Genomic DNA, 15,177 nt, shown 5'->3' with positions numbered 1-15,177 from the left:
GAAAAGAGTGGACGGTTGGTTCGGTAAGCTACAATAAAAATACTGTAATACATATGTTAATGGTTGGTAAGGAATAACAAATTTAAAACGTACCTAACTTAACAAAACCAGTTTCCCTTAATTCTATAGTGTTTTTAATGTATCTAACTTAACCAGTCTAAAGTTTGCTCCATTTCACAGTATTACCACTGCAGCTAATTTAATTTTTCTCCGACTCCAGTGTTTAAGAGTTGTTTTTTTTAATTTCACTTGAAAATGCTATACATTCTCCGTCACTAAAATCTATTATTGATGACCTCGAAATCTTACCCGCGCATTTTTATCCTATAGTTGGTACTACCGAAGTTTCACAAGCAATCGGCGAACATCGGTGACTTCGGAACTGTTCACCGTAAAATATTTTTTGTACTTTATCACAAGGAAAATTCTTGGAAACTCAGTTGCCAACGATATCACGATAAAAATGCAAGGCAGAGCTATGTAAAATTGCAAATGGTACAATGCAAAAAAATATATAACCATAGCCATGTGTTGTACAAACTTACAATTGCTGCATCCGAACACTAGCCGAATGGAATGGATCCCTTAGATGTGCATTGAAGTGGAACGCGGTCATATTTTCGTTGTTTTCAATTTCTCAAAAGGGATGCATCGGCATCCCTACATGCGTCCACTAATAACGAGGTTTCTAGGGATGCGACATTCGCATCCACAAATGCGTCCCTACATCCCTTAGCTTCAGAATCGTGTTTTGTTTTGTTTACATGTAATCTTAATTTAGTATTTTGGCATGAAATCTTTTTAAAACTTTAAAGGCATAGGTGATAACTCAAATGAATGACAAATAAAAAACCTTAATAAAAAATTTGCCGAAAAGCGAAATTAAACTTACAGGGGTATTATAATTCTCGTAATTTATTTTTATTTTTATATTTAAAAAATTTTGTGATCGTTGACATTTATGTCACTCTACGTCAATATTTTGTTTTAATTAGTCGTTAGTTACATTATAGTAATATTAGTAGATATCACAATTCGAAATTGCTACGTGCACATTAGTACGACCAACTGGAAACAGGTGGTGCTAGCCGTAAAAGTATTCGGATACATTAGATATGCGACCTTTACATTATACCCGCATTTCGCAAAGGGACGTATTCGGATACAGCCAATGTATTTCTCGTAGTATCGGCAACTGTTTTCCTAAAGGAATCTTTTTTGTAAAATTGCAGAAGAATTTTATTGTTTGTTTTTCTCTTCGTGCTGTGGGTGGATGACGAAACAGTATGGCCCCCACAAGGGTGGGGCTAGGTGGACCCCTGGGCCCAGCCCTGTTTATTTTTATCTCAGTGTGTGAAATAAATATCCCTACTTGCTGTGGTTATTTTAAAGTAAAAATAATTTTATAAATAAAGTTAGTTTGGATTTAATAAAATAGTAACCATAATTATACCCTGTATTTGACATTTTTAAAAAGGAGTGCAGGTAAAAAATGACCATGCAATATATATATATATATATATATTGTAGCACGTGACTGTAATATTTGGGGGGGGGGGGTGCTGTCTCCGATCCTGACTCCTAACTCCAGCGAGGAAAGAGGTGTTATATCTGGACTCCAGTGAGGTATTAGTGGAGACTACAGACTCCAGCTGGGTGGTAGTGGAGACTACAGACTCCAGCTAGGTGGTAGTGAAGACTAAAGACTCCAAAGAGGTAGTAGTGGAGACTACAGACTCCAAAGAGGTAGTAGTGGAGACTACAGACTCCAAAGAGGTAGTAGTGGAGACTACAGACTCCAAAGAGGTAGTAGTGGAGACTACAGACTCCAAAGAGGTAGTAGTGGAGACTACAGACTCCAAAGAGGTAGTAGTGGAGACTACAGACTCCAAAGAGGTAGTAGTGGAGACTACAGACTCCAAAGAGGTAGTAGTGGAGACTACAGACTCCAAAGAGGTAGTAGTGGAGACTACAGACTCCAAAGAGGTAGTAGTGGAGACTACAGACTCCAAAGAGGTAGTAGTGGAGACTACAGACTCCAAAGAGGTAGTAGTGGAGACTACAGACTCCAAAGAGGTAGTAGTGGAGACTACAGACTCCAAAGAGGTAGTAGTGGAGACTACAGACTCCAAAGAGGTAGTAGTGGAGACTACAGACTCCAAAGAGGTAGTAGTGGAGACTACAGACTCCAAAGAGGTAGTAGTGGAGACTACAGACTCCAAAGAGGTAGTAGTGGAGACTACAGACTCCAAAGAGGTAGTAGTGGAGACTACAGACTCCAGCGAGGTATAAGTGGAGACTACAGACTCCAAAGAGGTAGTAGTGGAGACTACAGACTCCAAAGAGGTAGTAGTGGAGACTACAGACTCCAAAGAGGTAGTAGTGGAGACTACAGACTCCAGCGAGGTATAAGTGGAGACTACAGACTCCCAAGAGGTAGTAGTGGAGACTACAGACTCCAAAGAGGTAGTAGTGGAGACTACAGACTCCAGCGAGGTATAAGTGGAGACTACAGACTCCAAAGAGGTAGTAGTGGAGACTACAGACTCCAAAGAGGTAGTAGTGGAGACTACAGACTCCAGCGAGGTATAAGTGGAGACTACAGACTCCAAAGAGGTAGTAGTGGAGACTACAGACTCCAAAGAGGTAGTAGTGGAGACTACAGACTCCAGCGAGGTATAAGTGGAGACTACAGACTCCAAAGAGGTAGTAGTGGAGACTACAGACTCCAAAGAGGTAGTAGTGGAGACTACAGACACCAGCGAGGAAGGAGGTGCTGGTATCTGCGGACTCCAGCCATGTGATGGTGGAGGAATGGAATGACGGGGTGGAACGGCGGGAACAGACGCTCACCGTCCTTGCACGGCACCTGCACGCACTCTCCGCACACGTTCGCCGACACCTTCATGGCGGGGGTCGCCGCGGATCCCTGGTTCCTCCTGCCGCCGCCGTCGCCGCTGCAGTCGAGGGAGCGAGTCCTGCCCCAACGGCGCGCGGCAGCAGTCGACGCCGCCCCCACTTCTCTCCCGCGCGAAGGCATGTCTCCCCTCTTCCCACTCCTCCTCCGGGCTCTCTGTTGCCAAGGCCCGCGCCTCCCAGATGCAGGTCTCTAGGCCGCCGGAGAGCCGTTATATCGCCACGCGAGACCCGATGCTTTTTCGCGGTGAGGGGGAGGGTAAAAAAAACTTAACGTAAAAACAAAAAAAAAAAGGAACCCCATTCTCCCCTCCGCGGGTATTTATTTCTCCGTCACGCATCACCCGGCGTCTGAAGCGATTATTCTAATAACGCCTTGTTTCAATAGTGATACAACTCCACTTTCACCCCTTTCCACTCCCTAATTATTTAATATACTATTTTTTTGAACCCCGCAATTCAAAAAATACATAGTAAATCTGCGTTTATTGCTTGACCCGTAAGGTTTACACTGTATTTGTAATTTTTAGTCTTATCAGAGTTAACTCAAACATTAAAAAAAAAACTGGCTCTAGGGAACCCTTGTTTTGCCTCTTGCCCAGCTGTTCATGTCCATGCAAGTCATTTGAATTAAATAAAGGGCCATGTATTGGAACAACTTTTGGCGAATTTTACAAGACTCTTGTTGTATATTTGTCGAAAACACAAACATTTTAATGGGTTCATATTGACCAAAATATTTCGTAGCAGACACACAAATGTTATGGTATAAACATAATATGTACAAGATTCACAAATAAGTGTAGAAATTTAAAGTGACCTGGCAATTGAATTCTTACAGCTCATTCAATAATAAGTGCATTGCATCTGAAAGTATGCAAAAAAAATTTTTAATTTTGTTTTTCTCTCGCTCGGGAAGCTTGATAAACGGTCTTCGAAAACTTCTGTTTCGGCGGGTCCGAAGGAGGTCGTGTGAACAGGTCGACAAGAGACCGCGCGCCGCTTGGGCACGCTTTTGAAACTTTCCCTTCTTGAGTTTACCGAGAACACCGATCACAATATTCATCAAAGGATCTTCGCGGAACTGCGAAAAACTTCCGGTTTTTGACGTACAGCGTCTTAGCTCTCGCGAACGGAACGTAAGTCGCGTGGAACGGAAATGTGTCGCAATGGTGCTGCCATCTGTGGAGGATAACGCGAACCAAAGTTCACAAAACCAAAGGGAAACTTTATTGTACTTGCAGTTTAAAGATTTTTAACAAGAAGGGCAGTATTTTAATAGAATTTCTTGTCCGAAATCTAACTCAAATTCCGGGGTTTAGTTTAGTTTTTTTTTTTTTTTTTTCAAGTCTTATTAGCTTTCATCGGATCAGTTTCATTATCTAATTAAAATTTTTTGGTCTGCAAATGGAATGATTCGATAGTCGACGTAGCTGCTCCGGAAGCGAATTCTAGCGGCGGGTGCGGAAGTTACGTGTGAATTGCGTCATTAAATGTAGTTAGTTTTAAATAATTCTACGTAAAATGTTTTGTCAGGTTTTCGTATTGTACCTAAGTGTTTTTGCAGCATGAGAACACATGAATTTTTGCTCGTTACCGAGGTTAGATGTTACACATCTCTGGCGAGTACTGAAAGACTGACTCGCTCTTTTTTTTATTTCGGATTTCTGACTGTTATTTCTTTTAAACGTGAACTTTCAAGATTCACGTTGAAATATTAACACCTTAAAAATATCTGTAAGCAAAAAAAAAAAAAAATAAAGTTTTATTCGGCCCACGGGTGAAACTATATTTAAAACATATTTCTTCTGCAAGTACGATTTTGCCCATTAAGGAGCTCAAACCAAGATTTTTCCTTCTATTTAGTTTATGTATCAGCCGCGAAGTAATTCTACAAAATTTCGGCAGTTATCGTGTCCGTTAAAATTTAAATGTTTATGACTTTTAAGTTGATGATGATTTTGGGGTCCTAAGGTCCATGAAACCAAAACCCATTTAGAAATTTTCCGTATGTTTAAATCTTCAAAATCTACCTAAAATACTTCCACGGTTAAAACGAAGCGAAGAGATTGAAAGCAGGGAAACAGAATATTCATTCTTTGAGAGTATCCAGCCTGATACATGGAACTAGGAAGAAAGCTTTGTTTTATGTTCGAGGTGGATTGCTCAATGAAAAATTCATTGATTTACTGTAATTTCTAACGGTAAATTAGAACGTTTGTGGTTCCCGACACAGAACGGTTCATTTAATATTTTTAAAAAAAGTTTGTTGGATGTGTTCCGGCTGACGCAAATAGTGCGTTACCGAGTTTTCAAAGTCTCGTACACTTTGTGTAAAATAAAATATGCAATAAGGCCAGATGCAGTGAAAGGACGTTAATCCGGTTCATTCTTGAACTCGGAAATAACGGATTAACGGACTTTACCAGATTATAGAATGTCAGTATACTGTTAACGGGACCGTGAAATGTTAAGTGCACACTGTTAAAATTTTTCAACTTAAATTTACGAAAAAAAATTTTGTTAAAAATTATCTAGAGATCTTCGTAAATTGACCGTTATCTTCTTATATTTGAGAGTACTAAATTCACTTACTTTGAGCATGAATCCACAAGAATAATCTTGCTATGTCAGAAAAACAGACAATTTGCAAGAACAATTTTATTTCTTCAACTTGTGTGTTTACCTTGTTTATAACGAGAAAAAAAACAGAGCTCAAAGGTTTAGATACAGCGTAGTTTATATGAAGATACGGTTATCTGAAATTACTAAGAAGCCTTCGTTTATTTTAGACGAATTATTCGTTAAAATGTCTGTAAATTTACTGTAATTTATATCAGTGTAACCCGCTATGAAACAGGAAAAACTGTACTGAAATGAAGATCGACAGCAACCATAAACTCAGAGTGAACTGAAAACGACTCCAGAATACACCCGGAAAAAAAGAACGAACGTGACTTTATTGGTGTCGTATTTCAGAATGAGCCCAATCACAAAAAGCCAGAAAAAAGACTATTTATTGTATGTCTCAACATTCCAAATTGTTATCAATTAATGTGTAGGTTAGTGTACCATTTCTAAACAAATCCATAGATCATTGTTTTCATCGGGTGGTTTTGATATGTCCTGTTGGCAAAGCGTACGCCATCATGCCTCTCTCCCCGTTTTTATTCTCTACCACGCGCAGGAGACAAAAGTAGGTCTATTTCCATCACTAGTCTATGGTTGTACTCCGTCGCGGCTGGTCTGGCTACGACGAACCGTCGATCAGAATCGATTACGTTTATTTCCGGGAAACTTAATTAAGGTCTGCGGTCACGAAATTAAAAATAAAAAAGTTATTCATATTGCTTTAGAAAATCCATTTTCCGCAAAATTGTTCAAATAAATATAAAATAAGTCCAATTTACGTCAACTGTCATTAAAACATAAACGTAACGTGGTTCGTGCACATTAAAAACTATGCAATTAGTCAAGCGTTTTAAAGAAATTACAGTCTTATTGGATGAATAAAGAAAAAAAAAACATTATAAAGATTCTAAAGTGAACCTATTAGTTGTAAAGTACTTAAGTGTTTCTCTCCTCTGGGTAGGTAATTATATGCTTTTAACTCAATGAGTACTATTAAAAACGGAGCTTTGCAAACGATCTAATGGTACTCATGCATACGCGTACATTGTAACATTCTGTGGGCGAATTATTGATGTTCAGACTGAATTTTAATATAAATTCAAAATTTTAAAACATATTCAATTAAATCTTTCAAACTTCCGATTCATGGTCATCAGATAGTAAAAGGTGATTTAAATATTGGAAATTTATTACATGTTATTGAGTTAGGGAAGGTGAAATATGGGTTTTATCAGGCATTTTATGTTTAGCACACTTTATTACACTGCATGCACTTTTTTTGTGAAACAGCTTGAAAGATGTGCTTTGTTAACTGCTCTTTGACTAAAACTGTTGTGCTGTAATAGTTCACATTTAAATCTTCGTATGAGTCGGACTCATTCTAGGTGTCAATCTACGTGACTGCTACACCAAAGCACAATATTGAATGCTGCATTCAAAGATGAAGTCACTCATGTAACTCTATTGAGAACGTTGAAATAGCTGTACGCAGCGTTGAGTATCTGTAAAAAAACATTAATTATTAAACAGATAATTATTTCAAAAATTTGAAACATCGTCTACTCCAAATATTTCATCCAAAATAACCCTTAAAAATTAAATGAGCATTAACAAATTGTAAATAATTCGATGATGTTCACCAGAATTGTCTGTCTCATAGTTTTGAACAGAACAAATTTAATGGCTTTATGTAAATTGTTTTTGTAACACAATTCCCAAAGTAAGAAATGGTTTATTCCAGGCGAGGCTAAAGCAATTCCTTAAACCTTCCATACATTTCCAGACAAACAATGTTATATATTAAATAATCTCCAAAAAAAACTTTTCAACGTCACTTTAATGTTGAAGGGGCTTGAAAATTATTTCTCTAACTGAAATTTTGATATCGTACCTTATGACAAATTTTTTAAAGTGTTAATATTATATATATATATATATATTTCTTAATAACAGTTCAAGCCATTAGAAAACGTAAGTTTTGCTTACTAGTTTAAAATTTAAAATTTTTGATAACTGTGTCGTCTGTGGAAATGAACATAGGAAAAATAAAATCATTCCCTCTTTCATTTGTTTCTTTTTTTAAGCTTAATTTTTAATTTTTAGTTGAGAGGCTCTGACATATTGAAAGGTTCTGTGCCAGTGTGCTGTCTCAGGCCTGGTTGACCACAGACGGATGTAGACTCACGGCGCTGAACGTCTCCAGAGACATGACGGCGAACCTCCCTGCCCACATCTGCACAGGTCTCTGGGCTCTGCTCATCATGATGACCAGGGTCACCTTCACTCCGTTGTTGTACTCGTACCACTCGGTGGCAGCTACTTCGTCACTTATCTGCTCGCTCTGCAAGCAAACATGGTCCCAGGTGGATACTCTTAAAAGTCATCTCAGATCACAAACCTTCATAATCACGTCTGAAGTTGTGTCTGGGGTCTTCTCGTGATAATTACCAGAGTCATTTTCACTTTTGTTGTACCCGAATCAATTTGGCAGCGGCTACTTTGTTGCTAATCAGGGAGCTCTGAAAACAAGCAGGGTCCTTTTCCCGGGCGAAACGAAACATTTAGAGCACTGTACATCACCACCCTTAGCTCATTATCCACACATGAGTATTTATGTTTACTACCTAGTGCCCTGTCACATTTTCAAGTATTCTTCTCCAACTATGTTTGACAATAGAGTTAGTTAGAAGAGGAGTATTGGACAGTAAATGCCTTCCAATTTTCTCCATCAAATAAATTTGTTTTGCAGATAAACTCAAATATGTTTTTAATTATGTCCCACTATCGAAGTTTATATTTTGTTCTGAGCTATCTCAAACTTTTCATTTTAGGCATTTTTTTTATTTTAACGTGCATAGATTTAACTCGAAATTATAATAGTTACATAATAAAATACATTTTCAGTGAATTTTTAATGTTATAGAAACAAAAATTTTATTTTTACACACAAAATTATATTGCAAACGACATTCACATTGACATTATTTAAGTTATTTTTTTCATAACCTCCTCAAATGCTCATGTGTTCTTTCCATTTCCAAGATTTGTTGTTACGGGAACAGATGTAAATTCCGTTTTCGCAGAATTGTAGGTCTTGAAAAGCCCTACGTAAAAGTCCGCGGTAGCATATGTTTGTTTATCTCACAAAAAGGACTCAACAGTAACCATTTTTTATCTTTCAGGATTGGTTAAAACATAAATGAGTTATTTGCAAAGCTATTTTGACTGACATGGTATTAATCCTTACCCTTAGACATTAAATCAGATTTTTTTAAAATTTACCTTCACACCATATCATATGCCAAGGGTGGGCAAACCCAAACCGCGGCTCGCGAGCCACACGCGGCGCTTTTCATAGAAATTGACGGCCCTATAACTCACTGCGCCGCCACATCACAGAACAAAATGCCTAACCAAATCAAACGGCCCAATCACGTAGCATGTCCTCGACCTGCACCTATGCCCCTACCATCGCAGCACCCTCTCCCCCCCCCCCCAACAATACCTCCCCCCCCCCACGAACTCGCCCAGGTACTTTTTTTGTTTTAATATTTAATAAATATAATTTAGGTTTTTTTCTTGTTGTATCAGCAAATCTCCACTAATGACTAACATATTTTTTTAACTCGCCCAGGTACTTTTTTTGTTTTAATAATTAATAAAGATAATTTAGGTTTTTTTTCTTATTGTATCAGCGAATCTCTACTAATGACTAACATATTTTTTTTTTTTACATTTGCGTGATTTGTTTCTAAGTAATCCTTATTTTCTAGACTTTATGTTGAATTTGTGAATAAAATATTTTGATTTCATCTCTAATTATTTATTGTCTTGAAATTCCGTGAAGCTACAGAGAAAATACATGTTGCGGCAATCTAAAAAAAAAAAATTGGAGAATCTGTTCACTTAATATTTGGCTGACCTCACTCAAAAGTCTGCCGACCCCTATGTCATATGCGATCCATCAAACCGTTCTTTTTATCTTTTGATACTTAAAGCCGGGCGGTTCGCTAGTGATTTATATACGTATACAGTTTCCAAATCGCGCCAAACTGCTACCTTACTATAATTTCATTGGCTGTTGCACCATGAGAACTTAACATACATATACTTTATAATCCTTTGCGCACTCCCTCTCGCACTTGCCCACGAACGTGTGGGTACGATGCATAGGTGTTATTCAGTAGGTTCTAAATCATAGGGGTCAAATATTATGCACACTAGTTACTTCTAGGTTGTGGTTAATATAATATATATGTTTTTTTTTAATGTGTAACATCTTAAATCTCGGTATACGGCGTTTGGTAGGAGAATTTTTTTGAATGCGACGGAAGTAAAGGAACGGACATGTGTAACAACCACGGTGCTGGCATCTGTGGCAGGATGGCGAGAAATAAAGTTCACAAAACAAAAGTGAAACTCTATAGTATTGACTGTTTAATGAATTTTAACAAGATAGACAGTATTTTGATTTAATACTTTGTTGAAAATCAGGTCTAAAGCCAGGGTTCAGTATTTCTTCAAGTCTTTTTTTTTCTTTGATCGGAGCCGTGACTTTATATAGTTTAACATTTAGGTATGATAATCAAATGATTCGATAGTCAACGTAATTGCTCCGGAAGCGAATCTAGCGGGGTGCCGACAATTCGTTTGATTCTGTTCTATAAATATAGTTGAAAACACTAATGCTGTATATTTATAACGTTCGGCATTATTCAAAAGAATTCTACGTAAAATTTGGTGCCCGAGATTTGTAATATAAGTGTATTTGCAACATGATAACACAGGAATTTGCTCATTACCGAGGTTAGCTGTTACACATCACTGGCGATTACTGAAACACTCACTCACATGTTTTAATTTTTCGAATTTTGTTTCCACCCTAAAAAAAAACGTGCCAAAATAATTGAAGAATGTTAAATAACAAAAAATAAAAAGGTGAAACTAAAATTTACAACAAAATAATCTATGTTACCTTTTTTGAAAGCCTGGTTGAGAGAAAACTCATGATGAACAGTCGCAATAAAACAGCAGTCAAGTAGAAGCAGTTATAGACCTTTGCGAAAACACTTTCAGCCTGCAAAATAATAATAATATAAGTAAGTACTGTGGTGAGTTGTTAAAAAAATTAATAACTTAAAGCATTTGAATAAAAATACAGTGAGAAGCTTAAAATTAAGTTACACGCTGTACTTTTAACTTTCGATACCTTTAAGTACTTACTCATTAAAGCATTAGATAGCATCTGTGCGAAGCTGTCGTGGTTCGTTAGTGACTTATAAACATATACAGTTTCCAAATCGCATAAAACTTCTACCTTACTCTGATTACATGTATTATATATAAGTAATATACATAGTTTTACCGTAAATTGTGTCTATATTATATTTTAATTTCCTAAGAATTATTTATAGGTAGTCTATATTATGGAATACAACCATAGAAAACTTGTTTTAAAAATATTTTCTAATAGATGAGCTGCTTACCTGATTTTGTTTTTAAAACTGTTTTACATCTACACTACGATAAATTATGTTTCATATTACATCAAGTAAATCACGTTTTATCAATATTTGTTGATTATCACTTTACACTATTCTCGTATTAAAACCTCCTGCTTATCATATGTGTATTCAACTAATGTAGATATACAGTTTACAATCAAATCATTTAAGATATTGGGAATATGTAGCTGAAATATTTTAGTTAATAATATTTTATTAACTATTTAACTGATGTTTAAGGACTGTATACATTTATTTTCTATTTAATGAGTCAGAATTGTGGATTTAGTTAAAACAATTACCAAGAATTTATTTGAGGGAATAAAATAGAAATTTAAGTAACCAGTAGCCGTAACTCTAATAACTTAAATTTTAAAAATCAGTCAGTGAGTTTATAATTATTCATTAATGGAGGGAGAGAACAATGAATTTAAATTACTTGAAAATAGGCTTACTATTGAAAACGATATCTGCTTGCTAGTACAATATTAAATTTAAAACAGTTTAATGGACACGTTGAGGTACTTACGGCGTTAAATTGATACAATATCATGCATATCACAACAGACGTCAGTGCATAGTATAGAAACAGTACCATTCTAAGAAGTTCACACAACTCCGTCGCATTCCTGAAACACAACAGTTATTAACGGCGAAGGCCCCGAAGTGTGGAATAGAATGAAATATAATTAAAAATGTGATTTTTTTTTCGAACAAAAATTCTTTTTGGATCATCAGAAACTCTTAAATAAACCGTGTCGTAAAACGTTACCTACCTCAAAGCTTCCTGATGGCAGGCAACAATATTTTGCCAGACACGTGCCATATCTCTGCTTTCTGCTGGATCCGAACACATCCCTGTGCTCGAAGCGGGCTTTTTTTTGTGGGGCCGAGTTTCAGGCATCTCGGACGTGAGCTGCAGTAAGTCATCCTTCGACCCAGCGGGGTGTCCTCTTCTCGTCTGGGACTGGCCAGGTGTGTGTCCCTCCCCGGTGCCCGAAGGCCATCGTCTGTCGAGACAGCCGGAGTTTCTCACCAGAATGACGAGCGCCTCGAACTGGCCGGCGGCGTGGAGTACCAGCACGGACAGGAATACCTCCACGGGCACGAAGGTCACGAACAGGCCGAGGAACACCAGGCCCTGGAAGGCGAACATGGCGGCGAAGGCTAAGCCGCCCAGCTGGCCCTCGGGGTATATCTCCAAGACGAGGCTGAGCCCTGCGGTGGTGTTGGAGTCGTCGGGGACCGTGTAGTATGTCCCCACGGGCTCGACCAGCATGGACGAGCCGCCCAGCAGGCACGCGACGGACACCAGCAGGACCACCCTCCTCTCCTGTTTGACGGCGTCGCGCAGGACTCCCGCGCACCGGGTGCGCTCCGCGAAGGACCTCAGGCGGTCGACGACTTCCCGGAGCCGCCGTCTCTTCAGCAGGACCGTCACCACGTTGAACGTCACCGGGACGAACGCCAGGACCACGCCCGCTTGCTCCAGGTACATGGTCGTCGTCTTCCCTCCGGCCAGGAAGAACCAGGCCATCATCAGGTAGAAGAGCGGGTAGCTCGAGCACATGACGACCGTGTACAGCTGGTAGGCGGCGCTCTTCCCCGCCGGCCACATCCCCACGAGGTGCAGGATCTTCAAGGACAAGGACATGGCCTCTTCAGCGGAATAATTCCCTTTGCGGAAACCTCCGGAGGAGTCCGCCGTGCCAGGACGCCTTCTCGAAGCGTCCATCTCGCCGACTGAAAGTTCAATCCAGCGAGAGAAGATCCTTTTCCCGAACTTCGTGTGCCCATCTGTCGTCTTCGGCACGCCTCCAGAAAGTACGGCCTGGCATCAAAGTGGGCGGTTCTGTTTTCCTCATCGCGTGCTTCGTTAAATGCAAAATTCATCGCGACATGCTTCAGGTTCCGTTTTTCAAATATCGTTCCTCGCCAGCTAATATTTTTTTTTTTATCTAAAGAAAAGTCAGTAAAATATCGAGTAGTTACTGGGAGATAAAAATTTTTGTAACCAACATAAATAGGTACAAGTGTTTTGCGGTCAACCATAAGACAAAACTGTACTAACCAAAATTTTAATGCCTAAAACAACCATAACGAATGTGCTATGCACATCAATGGAAGTGCGAGTAAAAATGAAAAAATATGTATATTTATATTATAAGTAGATCTCGCAAAGTTTTTGAATTATTTGGTCACAAACTGTGAATTCGAGATAGAATTATACCAGAGTGATACTTTGTTTTGCCCTATTGGGAATCCATCTTTCCAATATTCCTGCTCAACATGTGATGAACCACAGATATGGGCCGCTTTTATTATTCTCTCATATATGTGAATACATACAAGACATTAATGAGCATTCTAGTTGAAGTTACGCTTCTTTAGGCACCAGACACAATAAAACCATAATATATGTATCACACAAACGAAGTTAAAAAAATTATTTTAAAAAATTATTAAGTTTTGTAAATCGAATAGAAATATTCATGTAAAATTAAAGATATTAGTAAATTTGTACATTTACGTGAAAACAACTGTTTCAATACAAAGTAGTGTTCACAGTTATACTAGGTTCGGCTTAGTGTTGTTCCAGTACCTCCGATTTTTAAAGATTTTTGTAAACCTGAATAGCTTTCCAGTATGAACTGCACACATTAATAAGCATATTAAAATAATAAAGTCCAATTATTGAATATTCGATTATATTTTCCATGGTTTAAAAAATATTTTTTTGAATGAAACATCAATTAAAATATACAATGATTCGCCAATTTTCTAAGAAATAATCAGTTTTATCTCGAAAAATGTATTTCATAGATGCAAAAATAACCATATACATGTGCTCTAAAATGTTACAGTATCTTTCTTGTAGTATTGCAAACTGTTTTGTAAAAGTACAACAATATTTTTTATGTGTGGAATAGGGAAAAATTCTGTAATACGGCACTTTAATGAATTACGTTCATGCCGGACTATCGAACGTCAGTATTGTTTTAACTGAAATAACAGGTGTGAAATTGTGAAATACAACATATCAGAAAACAGGGAACACTGTATTTAAAGTTAAACCGACAATAACGATAAACTCTGGGCGAACTAGAGACAAACGCCAAAATAAACCAGAAAATATCTCAAAGCGAGCAGCTCGAGTGGTGGCGGATTACAAAATGTGCCATACCATTGAATGCCGGATTAAATATATTTATAGCTGTACATAAAATTATGTCAAGTGTCATGAATATATAATCTGAAAAAAATTATATAAATATTTATATATATTATCATGCCAACACATGCAAAGCACCTACTCATTTCACATTCCTGGTAAACTTAAAGAAATATGTGGCGATACTGTGTTTTGTTTGTGTTTTTAGTATAATACATAAGAAAAAAGTTTTAGTACTTTTACAAAATATTCCTTTGGAAACCAGCTGTCAAGACACAGTTTGTAATGCTACAAGAAATATATTGTAACTTTGTACAACACATGGCTTTGGTTATTTTTGTATTTATATATATATATATATATATATATATATATATATGTATATATATATATATATGTATATATATATGTATATATATAACGTTTTTCGAGATAAAACCGAATAATTATAACGAAAATTAGCGAATAATATTATATTTCAATTGGTGTTACTTTCAAGCATTTTTTTAAACAAAGTAAATCTAATCAAACACTCAGTAATTTATAGTTTTTTTTTTAATTTGCATTATACTTATTAATGTGCTCAGTTAATACAGGAAAGCTATACAGAAAACGGTTTACAAAAATGTTTAACTATTGGAGGTAAAAAAAAACACCAATCTGAACCCGGTAATACTGCGAACACTTTTTTGTAGTGATACAGTTGTTTTCATGTAAATGTACAAGTTCACAAATATGTGTAATTTCACACGAATATTTCGGTTCCATTTATATATATATATATATATATATATATATATATATATATATATACATGTATGTACAAAGTGTGTTGTACAAAGTTACTATATATTTCTTGTAGCATTACAAACTGTGTCTTGACAGCTGGTTTCCAAAGGAATATTTTGTAAAAGTACTAAAACTTTTTTCTTATGTATTATACTAAAAACACAA

General features: G+C 37.1%; 2 protein-coding genes across 2 annotated transcripts in view; both read right to left on the bottom strand.

The window, feature by feature from the left end:
- LOC134538707 (histidine ammonia-lyase-like) overlaps positions 1–3,097 on the bottom strand; it is a 58,554-nt gene extending 55,457 nt beyond the window's left edge. Inside the window, exon 1 of the mRNA XM_063380146.1 lies at positions 2,854–3,097. Coding sequence (XP_063236216.1) covers positions 2,854–3,040 — 187 coding nt within the window. The 5' untranslated portion in view covers positions 3,041–3,097. The remainder of the gene's footprint in view (positions 1–2,853) is intronic.
- A 3,897-nt stretch (positions 3,098–6,994) lies between these two features.
- Positions 6,995–13,009, bottom strand: LOC134538699 (uncharacterized). Its single transcript, XM_063380134.1, has 5 exons — positions 11,828–13,009; positions 11,581–11,680; positions 10,523–10,624; positions 7,733–7,888; positions 6,995–7,049 (listed from the first exon to the last, which is right to left on the bottom strand). The coding sequence occupies exons 1-5, from the start codon at positions 12,784–12,786 to the stop codon at positions 6,999–7,001; spliced, it is 1,368 nt and encodes a 455-aa protein (XP_063236204.1). The 5' UTR covers positions 12,787–13,009; the 3' UTR covers positions 6,995–6,998.
- Positions 13,010–15,177: the final 2,168 nt, after the last annotated feature.

Source organism: Bacillus rossius, chromosome 14 (genome assembly GCF_032445375.1).
Source record: "Bacillus rossius redtenbacheri isolate Brsri chromosome 14, Brsri_v3, whole genome shotgun sequence".
Taxonomy (NCBI): domain Eukaryota; kingdom Metazoa; phylum Arthropoda; class Insecta; order Phasmatodea; family Bacillidae; genus Bacillus; species Bacillus rossius.
Note: the sequence above shows the minus strand (reverse complement) of the source record. Positions and strands in the feature narration are given on the sequence as shown.

What these genes read in the sequence shown, in the direction of transcription:
- LOC134538699 (XM_063380134.1), bottom strand. Translation starts at nt 12,786, where the DNA reads ATGGACGCTTCGAGAAGGCGTCCTGGCACGGCGGACTCCTCCGGAGGT. An exon ending in TGCCATCAGGAAGCTTTGAG is followed by an intron (nt 11,681 to 11,827) that starts GTAGGTAACGTT and finishes GTTGTGTTTCAG; the next exon opens with GAATGCGACGGAGTTGTGTG. An exon ending in CAACCAGGCTTTCAAAAAAG is followed by an intron (nt 7,889 to 10,522) that starts GTAACATAGATT and finishes GTTTGCTTGCAG; the next exon opens with AGCGAGCAGATAAGTGACGA.